Genomic DNA, 15,640 nt, shown 5'->3' with positions numbered 1-15,640 from the left:
AATTATATACATAATAAGGGACTTATACCCAGAATATACAAAGAATTCTTAAAACTCAGTAAGACACGCAAAAAATGGGCAAAAGATTTGAATAGACATTTTACCAAAGAGGATATTAGAACAGCTAATAAAGACACGAAAAGATGTTCAATTATCATCAGTCATTAAGGAACTGCAAAGTAAAACCTCAAAGAGATACTGCTTCACACCCATTAGAATAGATATAATAAAAAAGACAGACAATAACAAATGTTGGCCAGGATGTGGAGAAACAGGAACCCTCACACAGTGCTGGTGGGACTGTAAAATAATACAGCCACTTTGGAGAACAGTTGTTTCTTAAAAACGTAAACATAAATATATCACACAACCCAGAAATTCCACTTGTAGGTATCTATCCAAGAGAAGTGAAAACACGTCCATACAAAGACTTGCATGTGAATGTTCGTAACAGCATTATTCATAATAGCCCAAAAGTGGAAACAACTCAAATGTCCATCAACTGGTGAACAGCTAAACAAATTAATATATCCATATGATGGAACACTAGTCAACAACAAAAAGGAATGAAATACTGATACATACTACATCACAGATGAACCTTGAAAACATTACGCTAAATGAAAGAAGCCACACACAAAAGATCATATACTGTATGATTCCATTTATATGAAATGGCTAGGAAAGGTGAATCCAAAGGACAGAAAGTAGATTAGTGGTTACCTGGAGCTGGGAATGTGGATTAACTGTAAATGGGCAGGAAGGATCTTACAGGGTGATGAAAACATTTTAAAAGTGGATTATGGTGAAGGGTGTCCAACAAGATAAACTTACGAAAAATCACTGAACTAGTCACTTACAAGATGTGAATTTTATGTCATATAAATTATACCTCAATAAAGTTTAAAAAATAGGTCTTGGAAATGATAGCCAAGAAACAAAAGAAAAAAAGGAATAAATATAAAAATCAAAGATGAATAAAACAGAAAACCAACAAACAAAAATAAAACAGGGGAGTAAAGAAAAAAATACAATGCTGGTTCTTTGCAAAGACCAATAATACAGCTACAATAACCTAAATAAAAAGAAGAATGCACAAATGCAGAGAAGATAAAACAGCTTTAAAGTCTACCTCATACATTACGGTCTTTCGATATCCTTTTCTACAGAAGGGACCCAGGGCTCCTTGGAGAAATGGCTGATAATCAGGAGAGGAGAAGGAAAATCAAGGTGAGCGTTGGATAGCTTATGCCACAAAAGTGCTCAAAGACTAATAGGTCGGCCTGTCAGAAGGAAACAGAAGCCAACTTGAAAGATCCAGTTGGCCAAATATGGGTCACACTCTGAGTAATGCATAATGAGTACTGAATTTAAAAAGGTTCATGGGGGAAGATCCAAGATGGCGCCGTGAGTAGTCCTCTTTGTCTCTCCCCCTTCGAGTCTACAATTATTTGGACACTTATCGCTTGACAAAGGATATCCAGACAGCATCTCAGGACGTCTGAGATACCCACGCAACTATACATCGGAAGGCGGACGGACTTTCCTCCGGGAGGATGTGGAAATAGGTGAAAACTCTCTGACCCTGATAAGCAGCCTAGTACCCGCAAGCGGCTTTCTTCCAACGGACGCCCCCAGAGGATCTACACACATCTAGGGCAGGAGCGAGCACACAACAGAGGAGCGACGGTGGAAACAGGTGACCAGAACCCTACCTAAACCCCCCGCAATTACTCCTAAACGCAGAGGGAAACTTTGGAGTTGCACACCTGAGCCCGCGGGGAGAGTCTCTCCCCGCCATTGGAGGGGAGACCCCGCCTGGTGTTCACGGCGCCCGGAGGGTCCCAGAGAGAGTCGCTGAGGGTACGGAGGTCTCCCAGCTGCCGTTGCCCGCCCCGTGGGAGTAGGGATTGCCGGAGATCTCGGAGAGGACCGGGGCTGGGGGAACTTTCAAAGGCCAGCTCTGCGACCCGGAGGGGAAGCGCCGGAGCTCCGCCCAGGCAGCAGATAAAACTCTCTGTCTGCCATTAGCAGAGAGGCCACGCCGAGCATTCACGGCTCCGGGAGAGGCCCGGAGAGAATCCCAGAGGGCAGGGCGACCCCCAGCTGCCGTTGCCTGCCTCGTGGGACTAGGGATTGCCAGAGATCTCGGAGAGGACTGGGGCTGGGGGAACTTTCAAAGGCTGGCTCTGCGACCCGGACGGGAAGCGCTGGAGTTCCGCCCGGGCAGCAGACAAAACTCTCTGTCTGCCATTAGCAGAGGGGCTACGCCGAGCATTCACGGCTCTGGGAGAGGCCCGGAGAGAATCCCAGAGGGTGGGGCGACCCCCAGCTGCCGTTGCCCGCCCCGTGGGACTAGGGATAGCTGGAGATCTCGGAGAGGACTGGGGCTGGGGGGAGTTCCAGAGACCCAGCTTCGTAGCCTAGGGGGAAACCCTACAGGCTCACAGCAGCCTTAGGGAAAGCCTCTGCACAGCACCAGTAGAAGGCACCCAGCCGCCAGCCACAAGGCTGGAAGACCCCAGGGCAAAAGCAGCATAGCTAGGTGAACTAACCACAGACTGTAGAAGATGCCAATAGCTCTCCTGCGACCCATAGAGGACAAGTGAGATTTTGTGGGTGCCGACAGCAATGGAGTGACAAATATAAGTGATCCCACCCCTGGCCGCTGGAAAAGCCCATAACACCGTTGCAGACCCCAAGGAGAGAGCACATCTAGGTGGGCTGCAACAGTAGGCACCAGCAGCCTGAAGCCCCCCTGTGACGGCCCCCACGGCAGAGGAGGGAATCCAAAGGGCCACTGTGGCTACAAGGAGGGGCCCAGGCCCAGTTAGCAACTGTGGACAGGGTTCCTGGTTGGTGCAGTATAAACAGCTGCTCCCCCACCGCAGCAGCTGAAACAAGTGAAAGGAGCAACTAAACTCTATCTCCATGCGGAGGCACAAATCAACATCAAGCAATATGAAAAAATACATTAAATCTCCAGAACAGAAAGAAAGTAACAAATACACAGAAAACAATCCCAAAGAAAATGAGATATATAACCTAAATGATGATGACTTCAAAACAGCCATCATTAAAATTCTCAATGAGTTAAGAGAGAGTTCTGACCGACAACTCAACGAGTTCAGGAGCTATGTCACAAAAGAGTTTGATATGATAAAGAAGAACCAAACAGAAATATTGGAAATGAAGAACACAATAGAGGAGATTAAGAAAAATCTAGATGCTCTGAACAGTAGGGCCGATAATATGGAGGAAAGAATTAGCAATTTGGAAGATGGCAATATAGAATTGCTGCAGGCAGAGGAGGAGAGAGAAGCAAGACTAAAAAGAAATGAAGAAACTCTCCGAGAATTATCAGACACAATTAGGAGATGCAACGTAAGGATTATAGGTATACCAGAGGGAGAAGAGAAGGAGAAAGGGGCAGAAAGCCTATTCAAAGAAATAATGGCTGAGAACTTCCCAAATCTGGCGAGGGAGATGGATCTTCAGGTGACAGAAGCCAATAGATCTCCAAACTTTATCAATGCAAGAAGACCAACTCCATGCCATATAGTAGTGAAGCTAGCAAAAGTCAACGACAAGGAGAAAATACTAAGGACAGCCAGGCAAAAGAAACTAACCTACAAAGGAACCCCCATCAGGCTATCAGCAGATTTCTCAGCAGAAACTTTACAGGCTAGAAGAGAGTGGAATGATATACTCAAAAATCTGAAGGACAAAAATCTACAGCCGAGAATTCTCTACCCAGTGAAAATATCCTTCAAATACGATGGAGAAATAAAAACTTTCGCAGATAGACAAAAATTAAGGGAGTTCACTGCCACAAAACCTCCTCTTCAGGAAATCCTCAGGAAAACCCTCATTCCTGAAAAATCCAAAAAAGGAAAGGGGCTACAAAACCAAGAGCAGAGGAGATAAGTAGAAGGACAACAACAGAGAGTAGCAGCTCTACATCAGAACAGATTAAACCATGGGACGAGAAACAAAGGAAACTGAAGAAAACTGGAAAACAAGACACAAAATGGTAGTGGTAGGCCCCCACATCTCAATAATCACTCTAAATGTAAATGGATTGAACTCCCCAATCAAAAGACACAGAGTGGCAGGATGGATCAAAGAACAAGATCCAACAATATGCTGCCTCCAGGAAACACACCTCAGCCCCAAAGACAAACACAGGCTCAGAGTGAAGGGATGGAGAACAATACTCCAAGCTAATAATGAACAAAAGAAAGCAGGTGTCGCTATACTAATATCAGACAAGGTAGATTTCAAAGCAAAACAGATAAAGAAAGATAAAGAGGGACAGTATATAATGATAAAAGGGACTCTCCACCAAGAAGACATAACACTTATAAATATATACGCACCCAACACAGGAGCACCAAAATTTGTAAAGGAACTCTTAATAGAACTAAAAGAAGACATCAACAACAATACAATAATAGTAGGGGACCTCAACACACCATTAACACCAATGGACAGAACATCCAGACAGAAAATCAACAAGGAAATAATAGAATTAAATGAAAAATTAGACCAGATGGACTTAATAGATATATATAGAACACTTCATCCAAAAACAGCAGGTTACACATTCTTCTCAAGTGCACATGGAACATTCTCAAGGATTGACCATATTTTGGGAACCAAAGCAAACATCAATAAATACAAGAGAGTTGAAATAATATCAAGCATCTTTTCTGATCATAATGCTATTAAACTAGAAATCAACTACAAGAAAAAAGCAGAGAAAGGTGCAAAAATGTGGAGACTAAACAACACGCTTCTCAACAAACAATGGATCATTGAAGAAATTAAAGAAGAAATCAAATTTTATCTGGAGACTAATGAAAATGAGAACACGACATACCAAATCATTTGGGATGCAGCAAAAGCAGTCCTAAGAGGGAAATTCATCGCAATACAGGCTCACCTCACTAAACAAGAAAAAGCTCACATAAGCAACCTCAAACGACACCTAACAGAACTAGAAAAAGAAGAACAAACAAAGCCCAGAGTCAGTAGAAGGAGGGAAATAATAAAAATAAGAGCAGAAATAAACGATATTGAAACAAAAAAGGCAATAGAAAGGATCAATGAAACAAAGAGTTGGTTCTTCGAAAGAATTAACAAAATTGACAAACCCCTAGCCAGACTCACCAAGAAAAGAAGAGAGAAATCGCAAATTAATAAAATTAGGAATGACAGAGGAGAAATCACAACAGATACCAATGAAATACAAGACATCATAAGAGAATACTATGAAAAACTATATGCCAACAAATTGAACAACCTGGAAGAAATGGACAAATTCCTAGACTCCTACAATCTCCCCAAACTGAATCAGGAAGAAATGGAGAATCTGAATAGGCCAATCACAAGTAAGGAAATAGAAACGGTAATCAAAAACCTCCCCAAAAATAACAGTCCAGGACCAGACGGCTTCTCTGGAGAATTCTACCAAACATTCAAAGAAGACTTAATACCTATTCTCCTCAAACTGTTCCAGAAAATTGAGAAAGATGGAGAACTCCCTAACACATTCTATGAAGCCAACATCACCCTGATCCCCAAACCTGACAAGGACAACACAAAGAAGGAGAACTACAGGCCGATATCACTGATGAACATAGATGCAAAAATCCTCAACAAAATTTTGGCAAACCGATTACAGCAATACATCAAAAAGATTATACACCATGATCAAGTGGGATTTATACCAGGGACACAGGGATGGTTCAACATCCGCAAGTCAATCAACGTGATACACTACATCAACAAAATGAAAAACAAAAACCACATGATCATCTCAATAGACGCAGAGAAAGCATTCGACAAGATCCAACACCCATTTATGATAAAAACCCTCAGTAAAATGGGTATAGAAGGAAAGTACCTCAACATAATAAAGGCCATATATGATAGGCCCACAGCCAACATCATACTCAATGGACAAAAACTGAAAGCCATCCCTCTGAGGACAGGAACAAGACAAGGGTGCCCACTTTCACCACTCCTATTCAACATAGTACTGGAGGTGCTGGCCAGAGCAATTCGGCAGGAAAAAGAAATAAAAGGAATCCAAATAGGTAACGAAGAAGTAAAACTCTCGTTGTTTGCAGACGACATGATCTTATATATAGAAAACCCCAAAGAATCCACAGAAAAACTATTAGAAATAATCAACAACTACAGCAAAGTAGCAGGGTATAAAATTAACGTGCATAAATCAGTTGCATTTCTATACACTAACAATGAACTAACAGAAAAAGAACTCAAGAACTCTATCCCATTCACAATCACAACGAAAAGAATAAAATACCTTGGGATAAACTTAACCAAGGAAGTGAAGGATCTATACAATGAAAACTACAAGACTTTCTTGAAAGAAATTGATGATGACATAAAGAGATGGAAAGACATTCCTTACACATGGATTGGAAGAATAAACATAGTTAAAATGTCCATACTACCTAAAGCAATATACAGATTCAGTGCTATCCTAATCAGAATCCCAAGAACATTCTTCACAGATATTGAACAAACAATCCTAAAATTCATATGGGGCAACAAAAGACCACGAATTGCTAAAGCAATCCTGAGCAAGAAAAACAAAGCCGGCGGAATCACAATCCCCGATTTCAAAACATACTACGAAGCTACAGTGATCAAAACAGCATGGTACTGGTACAAAAACAGGTCCACAGATCAATGGAACAGAATTGAAAGCCCAGAGATAAAACCACACATCTATGGACAGCTAATCTTCAACAAAGGAGCAGAGGGCCTACAATGGAGAAAAGAAAGTCTCTTCAACAAATGGTGCTGGGAAAACTGGACAGCCACATGCAAAAGATTGAAAATTGACCAGTCTTTTTCACCACACACCAAAATAAACTCAAAATGGATCAAAGACCTAAAGATTAGGCCTGAGACAATAAGTCTTTTGGAAGAGAATATAGGCAGTACACTCTTTGACATCAGTTTCAAAAGAATCTTTTTGGACACTGTAACTCCTCAGTTGAGGGAAACAATAGAAAGAATAAACAAATGGGACTTCATCAGACTAAAGAGCTTCTTCAAGGCAAGGGAAAACAGGATTGAAACAAAAAAACAGCTCACTAATTGGGAAAAAATATTCACAAGCCACTTATCCGACAAAGGGTTAATCTCCATAATATACAAAGAACTCACACTGCTTAACAACAAAAAAACAAACAACCCGATCAAAAAATGGGCAGAGGACATGAACAGACATTTCTCAAAAGAAGATATGAATATGGCCAATAGACACATGAAAAGATGTTCATCATCGCTAATCATCAGGGAAATGCAAATCAAAACTACACTAAGATATCACCTTACACCCGTTAGATTGGCAAAAACATCCAAAACCAAGAGTGACAAATGTTGGAGAGGTTGTGGAGAAAAAGGAACCCTCATACACTGTTGGTGGGAATGCAAACTGGTACAGCCACTATGGAAAACAGTATGGAGATTTCTCAAAAAGTTAAAAATAGAAATACCCTATGACCCAGCCATCCCATTACTGGGTATCTATCCTAAGAACCTGATATCAGAAATCTCAAGAGTCCGTTGCACCCCTATGTTCATCGCAGCATTATTTACAATAGCCAAGACGTGGAACCAGCCTACATGCCCAGAAACTGATGATTGGATAAAGAAGATGTGGTATATATACACAATGGAATACTACTCAGCCATAAAAAAAGACAAAATTGGCCCATTCACAACAACGTGGATGGACCTCGAGGGTATTATGTTAAGCGAAATAAGCCAGTCAGAGAAAGACGAATTCTATATGACTCCACTCATAGGTGGAAATTAGTATATTGAGAAGGAGATCTGATCGGTGGTTACCAGGGAAAAGGGGGGGTGGGGGGAGGGCACAGAGGGGGAAGTGGTGTACCCACAACATGACTAACAAAAATGTACAACTGAAATCTCACAAGGTTGTAATCTATCATAACATTAATAAAAAAAAAAAAAAAGGTTCATGGGTGCATAACGATATTCAAAAAAATAGGGGGAGGGGAGGCTCTTTTTAGCCAGCTAATAATGTAGTAGGAATGATAGAATTAAAAATTTCTAATTTTAGTTCTACCATTTTGCAACTCTCAGTATAATTACTGATTTAGATCAAGAATCATCAGATGGGAAAACCAAAACCACTGTGTGAAAGGTTGCTGAGGAAAAAGATTTTCACATGATCTCAAATTATGATCCCATGAATTATTTTCTAATTACAAGAGGAAACCTATATTCTTGCAAATAAAGACAACTGACAATCATTGTCTTAACCAAATGATTTAGCATCAACAGTAGTAGGATAGCCAGAAACTATGAGCCTTCTGATGTAATGCAATAGAACAACGGTTGGCAAACTATAGCCTGTGGGCCAAATTCAGCCCACTGTCTATTTTTAAACAGCCTATGAGCCAAGACTGGTTTTAACATTTTTAAATTGTTGGGGGGAAAAAAATCAAAGGAAGAATAATATTTCATGCCACATGAAAATTCAATAAAATCCAAATTTCAGCGTCCATATAGTGTCATCAGTACACAGCCACACTTAGTCATTTATTGTCTCTGGCTGCCTTCTTGCTACAAGGGAAGAGCAGAGCAGCAGTGAGAGACCATGTGGCCTGCAAAGCCTAAAATAGTATCCGGCCCTTTACAGAAAATTTGCTGACCCCTACAAGAGAAAGTACACATCACTTACCAAGTATTCTTGCCAAAAATGTTTAACTTGAATCTAATCACGAGGAAACAACCAAATAAATCCAACAATGTGAGACACAAGACAACCGGGTTGGATGCTTCAAAAAGTTCAACTAAAAGATACTAATCCTTACTCTTAGGAGACGCATGCGGATGTATTCAGGCATTGAAGTGTCATAATTTCTACTTTTAAATGGTTCAGAAAAAAAGAACGTACATGAGAGAAGGTGAGATAAGGTCAACATGGCAAAGTATGTAATAAATGGTGAAATCTAGGTGAAGGGTATACAGGCATTCATCATGCTATAGTGTTTCAATTTTTCTGTGGGTTAAAATTTTCAAAATAAAATGTTGGAGGAAAAAGTAAGTCCTTTATATACAACTTTTCTTTAAAAGAGTTAAAAATACTTCTAATTTTACTTCACAAATATTTAATGATGAATGATACAGCTTCACAAAACCCCATAATATACTAATAGAAATAGGCAATATCCCCAATCCATAAATGGCATAACAGAAGTCAAGGTTTAAGCTCACAAAAGATAATGATGGAGTTAAGAGAAAATTTTGAGTTTCCTGCTGAACAGTCATCTTTTTTTTTCTTCTTAAACATTTAGAACAATTAAGGTATGGTTTTAAAATGGAACCTGCTTATGACTGTAGTGACATCATATATTTTCCACTTTAAATGTAAAAAGAGATCCTCTGGACCCAAGGTCCTTCTACAATATTTCTATTTGTTTCTTGTCATTAACTGCCATAAAAGAGGCTTGACTCAAACATCCCTCCTTCATAAAGAGATCCCGATCACCTTAACAGTTTGATGCTACCTTTAAGTGCTTCAGGAGTTCTCTGCCTAGTTCACAGTCCAATTTGATGGCAAACACAATGTGTAGAATAATGGTGCCTTCCACGTGACGAAGTTCACCTGATGGCACAGTAACAAGATCCAACAGCCTATAAGATTCAACAGAATGGTATGAGCTATAGTTTGAGCAAGAGAACAGTGCAGAAGCTCAGATAAACAAGTAGACAACTCAAGCTGAACTCATATGTTCACTGGAGGCAGGCAGTTAAGTACGAATTCTGCTGCCTCATTTTCTGCTCCTTTTTACAACAAAACTTTCTCAAAGAATTGTCTATTATCATTATTTTCACTTCTTTACCTCTTCCAAGTTAAACACAGTTCAGTTAGGCTTCTTCCTTACCCTACTCTTCCCCCCAATGCTTTTCGACTATTCTTGCAAGGGTTACAAATGACCTCTATGTTGCCAAAACCAATAATCAAGTCCCATCTTAACACCTCAGTAGATGTGACACAGTTGACCACTTTTTCTTGAAAACACTTTCTTCTCCTAGCTTCTGGGGCATTGTCACTGGCCTCTTCTCAACTTTTTGTGCTGACATCCTCCCGTTAAGTGGTGGAATGCGTGAGTTCAGTCTTGGGTTTCTTTTTTCTTCTCTTCACGATTTCCCTAGGTGACTCCATGCAGTCCCGTGGCTTTAGTTCCTTCCATACTATATCTCCAGTCCTGACCTTTCCCTCTAACTCCAGACTGCCTGCTCAACACCTCCATATGGGATGCTAATATACATCTCCAACTTAACATAGCCAAAACTGAGTTTATTTTCCCCTAAACCTGCTTCTCTGTCAGTATTTCCTAACTCAGTATATGAGACTACCTTACAATCAATTGCTCGAGCCAAGTAACTAAGAGTTATTCTAGATTACATGCCATAGGCTGCAACAGGATTAATGACATGAACTCTGCAGCCAAACTGCCTGGATTCGAATCCTAGCTCCACCACTTCATGGCTATAGAACCTCAGGAAATTCCTTAATTTCTCTGTGCCTCAGTTTCTGCACCCATAAAATAGAGGCAAAATAGGGTTGTTGTGAGGTCTAAAGTGCTCACAACAGCACCTGGCACAGAGTAAGCACTTTACAAATATTTGCTTTAAAGAAATCCTCTTTTTCAGACACGCCGTGCTGTGTCCTGCCTCTGTAGTAACTGTTCCACTAACTGAGATTGTTCTTTTCCCTGATCTACATATTGTGGCTCTTCTCCTTCAGGCTTCAGGTAACAGAGCACCTTCTCAGAGAGGTCTTCCCTGACCACCCAGTCTAAAGTAGCTGTGCTGTCACTGTCACATCACTCATTTGAATTATCCACATAGCACTTTCCACTCTAATACTTTTCTTGTTATTTGTTTATTTTCTGTTCTCTTCTCACTAAAATTTAAGCTCCATAAGAGCAGGGATCTTGTCTGCTGGTTCATCACTGTAGTCTCAGGGCCAAATAGTTCCTGGCAGAGTAGACACTTAATAAATAGCCTTTAAATTTGCAACTTACAGAACAATTATTGCTATTTTCCTGGAAAGGTGCAAATGAAAGAGTTGAAGAGGTTGCATCATTCTTTTAACTTTATTACGGAGCAGCTAGGAGAGAATCAGAGAAGCTCTGTGCTGAGGTGAAGGTAGGGACTGAAAGGTTAAATAACAATGAAGTAACTAAAATACACAATAAGATGATGAATTTGTAAAAAACAATCTTATTTCTCTACTATATTACTCACTCATCACCACTCTGCTCCTCATTGTGCTGCTTATCCAGCTCACTGAAGAAAGTTATGATTCCTTCCAAAACCTTCTTTCTGCTTCCCTGGAAACATATACAATAGGTAAGGGCTCCCCATAAAAGATACAATCACCAAGTTGAACTTAAAAGTACTTTTCAACTTAAAGGATTCTCCAGTATAAATTTAAATAGATAAACAAATTACAACCTTGAGTCACACTAAGAATTTATAGAACACTTTCATGTTGAAATTGGGTTTGAAATACATCTTAGCGTCAGATTTAAGGGACCTACAGTCCACCCTTTCTGAGATCTTTATCCCTTTTACTACTATACACACACACACAAATGTGGTAGTACAAGAGATAATGTATGTTTTCCTTGGCTGAGGAGCATGATCTTTTTACTGGATCAAATCATCATACGTGAAATGAAAGCATCTCTGCCCTAGTAGGTAAACAAAGAGTATGAATAACCTGAATGGCCCTAACTGGTCATTCCACTGGAGTTTAAAATAAAACAACTTTTTATTTCTACCTTTGAGGAGAGGACCAGAAGCTGATAGACCAAAGGTGGTATTTCTTGAAGATTCAACTTGGAGAACATCCTCAACACTTTTTCCATCACAAATTCCATCTCTTCTGCAGTCAGAGGGACATCCCTGTGGATCAAAGATTCTAAAGGCCAGAGTCTAAAAGCTATGGCCTACTTTGGGAGATATTATAATATTATAACTGTCCCTTTTGATTTTTCTCTAGCGGAGAACCTTAAAGAGGACCAATAACCCTACCTAAATAAAGTCAGTTGGAAAAAAATGATAAAGTTATACTTTAAATAAGAAATTAAAGCAAAAAAGGGGGTAGGATGCTATAACAGAAAACAGAGGTACCAAGACTCTTACTCAAAGGAGTGGTATTTGAGCTTGATACATTTCAACTTACAGCAGCTAAGTTCACAAAGCAAGAGAAGAAGAGAAAAGGGAACGATGATGCTTACCTGAACATGGAGGTGAGCTGGATTACATATTGTTGATTCCATCTGGTTAAAGAAAGTGACAAAGAATATGAAAGTTGATCTCATTTTAACTTATTTACATATTAATTGTAAAATTAGTTAGGAATAAAAAAACAAGGCCACTTCAAGTTTGATTTGGTACCACTGGGAAACAAGATCAAAGAAATGAGATTTAAAAGAATAAAATGACAGCTTTTAACCTATCAGATGGCAAAATCAAAGTCTGACAATATTCAGTGCTGGTGAGATTATGAGAAATAAAACACTCTTCATATACTGCTTTAAGGGGTGTACACTGATATAATCCTTCTGAGAAGACAAGTTGGCAAGACTTACCAACTTTAAAAATACACATTACCACAGACCCACCCAACATACTATTAGAAATATACCCCTTGTACATGCTTATAAAAGGTCACCCAGATATACAAGGATGTTCATGGCAACACTCTTCTTTTTTATTGTGGTAATACTGGTTTACAACATTATATAAATTTCAGGTATACATCATTTCTATTTCTGTGTAAATCACATCATGTTCACCACTCAAAGACTAATTACAATCCATCACCATATGCATGTGCCTAATCATGCCTTTCACCCTTCTGCCTCCTGCTTCCCCTCTGGGAACCACCAATCCAATCTCTGTCTCTATGTGTTTGTTTGTTGTTGTTTTAATTTTCTATTTATGAATAAGATCATACAGTATTTGACTTTCTCCCTCTGATTTACTTCGCTTAGCATAATATCCTTAAGGTCCATCCACGTGGTCAGAAATGGCAAGATTTCCTCTTCTTTATGGCTGAGTAGTATCCCACTGTGCATATATGTACATCTTCTTTATCTATTTGTCCCTTGATGGTCACCCAGGTTGCTTCCAAGCCTTGGCTATTGTGAATAATGCTGCAGTGAACACAGGGGTGCATGTATCTTTATGCCTTCATCTTTTCATGTTCTTTGGATAAATACCCAGCAGTGGAATAGCTGGATCATATGGTAGTTCTAGGCTTAATTTTTTGAGGAATCTCCACACTGTTTTCCATGGTGGCTATACCAGTTTGCACCCCCACCAGCAGTGTACAAGGGTTCCCTTCTCTCTACATTCTCTCCAACACTTGTTATTTCCTGTCTTGTTAATTATAGCCATCCTGACGGGAGTGAGGTGATAGCTCATTGTGGTTTTGATTTGCATTTCCCTGACAATTAATGATGTTGAACATCTTTTCATGTGCCTGTTGGCCATCTGTATATCTTCTTTGGAGAAATCTCTGTTCAGATCTTTTGCCCATTTTTCAATTGGGTTGTTAGTTTTCTCGTTGTTGAGATGAGTTCTTTGTATATTTTGGATATTAACCCCTTATCTGATATATGGTTTGCAAATATCTTCTTCCAAATGTTAGGTCATCTTCGCTTTGTTGATGGTTTCCTTTGCTGTACAGAGGCTTTTTAGTTTGATGTAGTCCCATTTGTTTATTTTTTTCCATTGTTTCCCTTACCTGGTCAGACATGTTACTTGAAAATATGCTGCTAAGACCTATGTTGAAGAGCATACTGCCTATGTTTTCTTCTAAAAGTGTCATGGTTTCAGATCTTACATTCAAGTCTTTAATCCATTTTGAGTTAATTTTTGTGTATGGTGTAAGATAATGGTCTACTTTCATTCTTTTGCACATGTTGTCCAGTTTTCCCAACACCATTTATTGAAGAGACTTTCCTTTCTCCACTGTATGTTCTTGGCTCCTTTGTTGAAGATTAACTGTCTGCAGATGTATGGGTTTACTTCTGGGCTTTCAATTCTGTTCCATTGATCTGTGTGTCTGTTTCTGTGCCAGTACTATGCTGTTTTGGTTACTACAGGTTTGTAGTATATTTGGAAATCAGGGAGTGCGATACCTCCAGCCTTGTTCTTTTTTCTCAGGATTCCTTCAGCTATTTTGCTGTTCCATGTAAATTTTAGGATTCTTTGTTCTATTTCTGCAAAAAACGTCATTGGAACTTTGATAGGGATTGCACTCACTCTGTAGATGCAATACTTTTTTTTTGAGGAAGATTACCCTTGAGCTAACATCTGCTGCCAATCCTCCTCTTTTTGCTGAGGAAGACTGGCCCTGAGCTAACATGCATGCCCACCTTCCTCTACTTTATATGTGGGATGCCTCCCAAGCATGGCTTGCCAAGCGATGCCATGTCCACATCCAGGATCCGAACCGGTGAACCCCAGGCCGCTGAAGTGGAACATGCACACTTAACCGCTGTGACACTGGGCCAGGCCCCACAACACTTTTTATAACAGCAAAAGACCAAATAACCAAGTATTATTTATTGGAAAAAAAAATCTAACATTTGAAGATTAGCCAAATAATCTAACAGACTACTATCGAACTATCAAAAAGAATGACAGTTGTATATGCTGACATGAACAGATGTGTTCAATGAAAAATGCAAATGTTACAATGTATTGAATAAACTCTTGTGTAATTAAAAACAAATAAATGGATAAATACAAGTGTGCTGATACATGCCTAAAACTATTTATGTAAGAGATCTTATGTAAAGAACCATAAAAGCAGTAATCTCTGCCTTAGATAACCTTGGGTATTCCCTTCCGGTTCTTCTTAATATACCCAAGTGTAATAATAGTATTACATAACTTAATATTCTCTTTATTTCACTGACTATAGAGTAAGAATTTTCATCTTTGATGTACATCTTTATATATTTCATTTTTAATGGGTATCAATTTCATGGAGTGGCCCTACCTTAACTTACATAGCTTACATACCATAATCTACATGTGTTTATTACTGTATGCTTAAGTTGGTCACAAGTTTCTATGTTGAACATGTTCATGTATGAGGATTTTCTTATATGTTAGAGTCTTTCCTCAGAGTAGATTCCCATATTTCTGGTTTAAAGACACAAACGTCACTTATATATCCCACTCTCTCAAAAAAATATAAAAGATATAGCAGCAGGGTGGCTTCTCAACCTTAAGGACCTTGAGACTCTAAGTAACGTTAGAGGACTAAATTGCTGTGTTAAAATAGACAGTCATGGACCTCGAGGGTATTATGTTAAGCGAAATAAGCCAGTCAGAGAAAGACAAACTCTATATGACTCCACTCATAGGTGGAATTTAGTATATTGATAAGGAGATCTGATTGGTGGTTACCAGGGAAAAGGGGGGGTGGGGGGAGGGCACAGAGGGGGAAGTGGTGTACCCACAACATGACTAACAAAAACGTACAACTGAAATCTCACAAGGTTGTAATCTATCATAACATTAATAAAAA

The 15,640-nt window shown here is 39.5% G+C and overlaps 1 protein-coding gene across 2 annotated transcripts in view; it reads right to left on the bottom strand.

The window, feature by feature from the left end:
• Positions 1-15,640, bottom strand: part of FANCI (FA complementation group I) — a 92,859-nt gene that overhangs the window by 53,844 nt on the left and 23,375 nt on the right. The window contains exons 7-10 of one of the 2 annotated variants that reach the window (XM_046653253.1): positions 12,330-12,371; positions 11,871-11,994; positions 11,332-11,417; positions 9,585-9,711 (exon numbers count right to left, since the gene is read on the bottom strand). In XM_046653253.1, coding sequence (XP_046509209.1) covers positions 9,585-9,711; positions 11,332-11,417; positions 11,871-11,994; positions 12,330-12,371 — 379 coding nt within the window. The remainder of the gene's footprint in view (positions 1-9,584; positions 9,712-11,331; positions 11,418-11,870; positions 11,995-12,329; positions 12,372-15,640) is intronic. The other variant, XM_046653254.1, reaches the window with a different exon arrangement.

This window comes from Equus quagga, chromosome 2 (assembly GCF_021613505.1).
Source record: "Equus quagga isolate Etosha38 chromosome 2, UCLA_HA_Equagga_1.0, whole genome shotgun sequence".
In the NCBI taxonomy this organism is placed as follows: Eukaryota; Metazoa; Chordata; class Mammalia; order Perissodactyla; family Equidae; genus Equus; species Equus quagga.
Note: the sequence above shows the minus strand (reverse complement) of the source record. Positions and strands in the feature narration are given on the sequence as shown.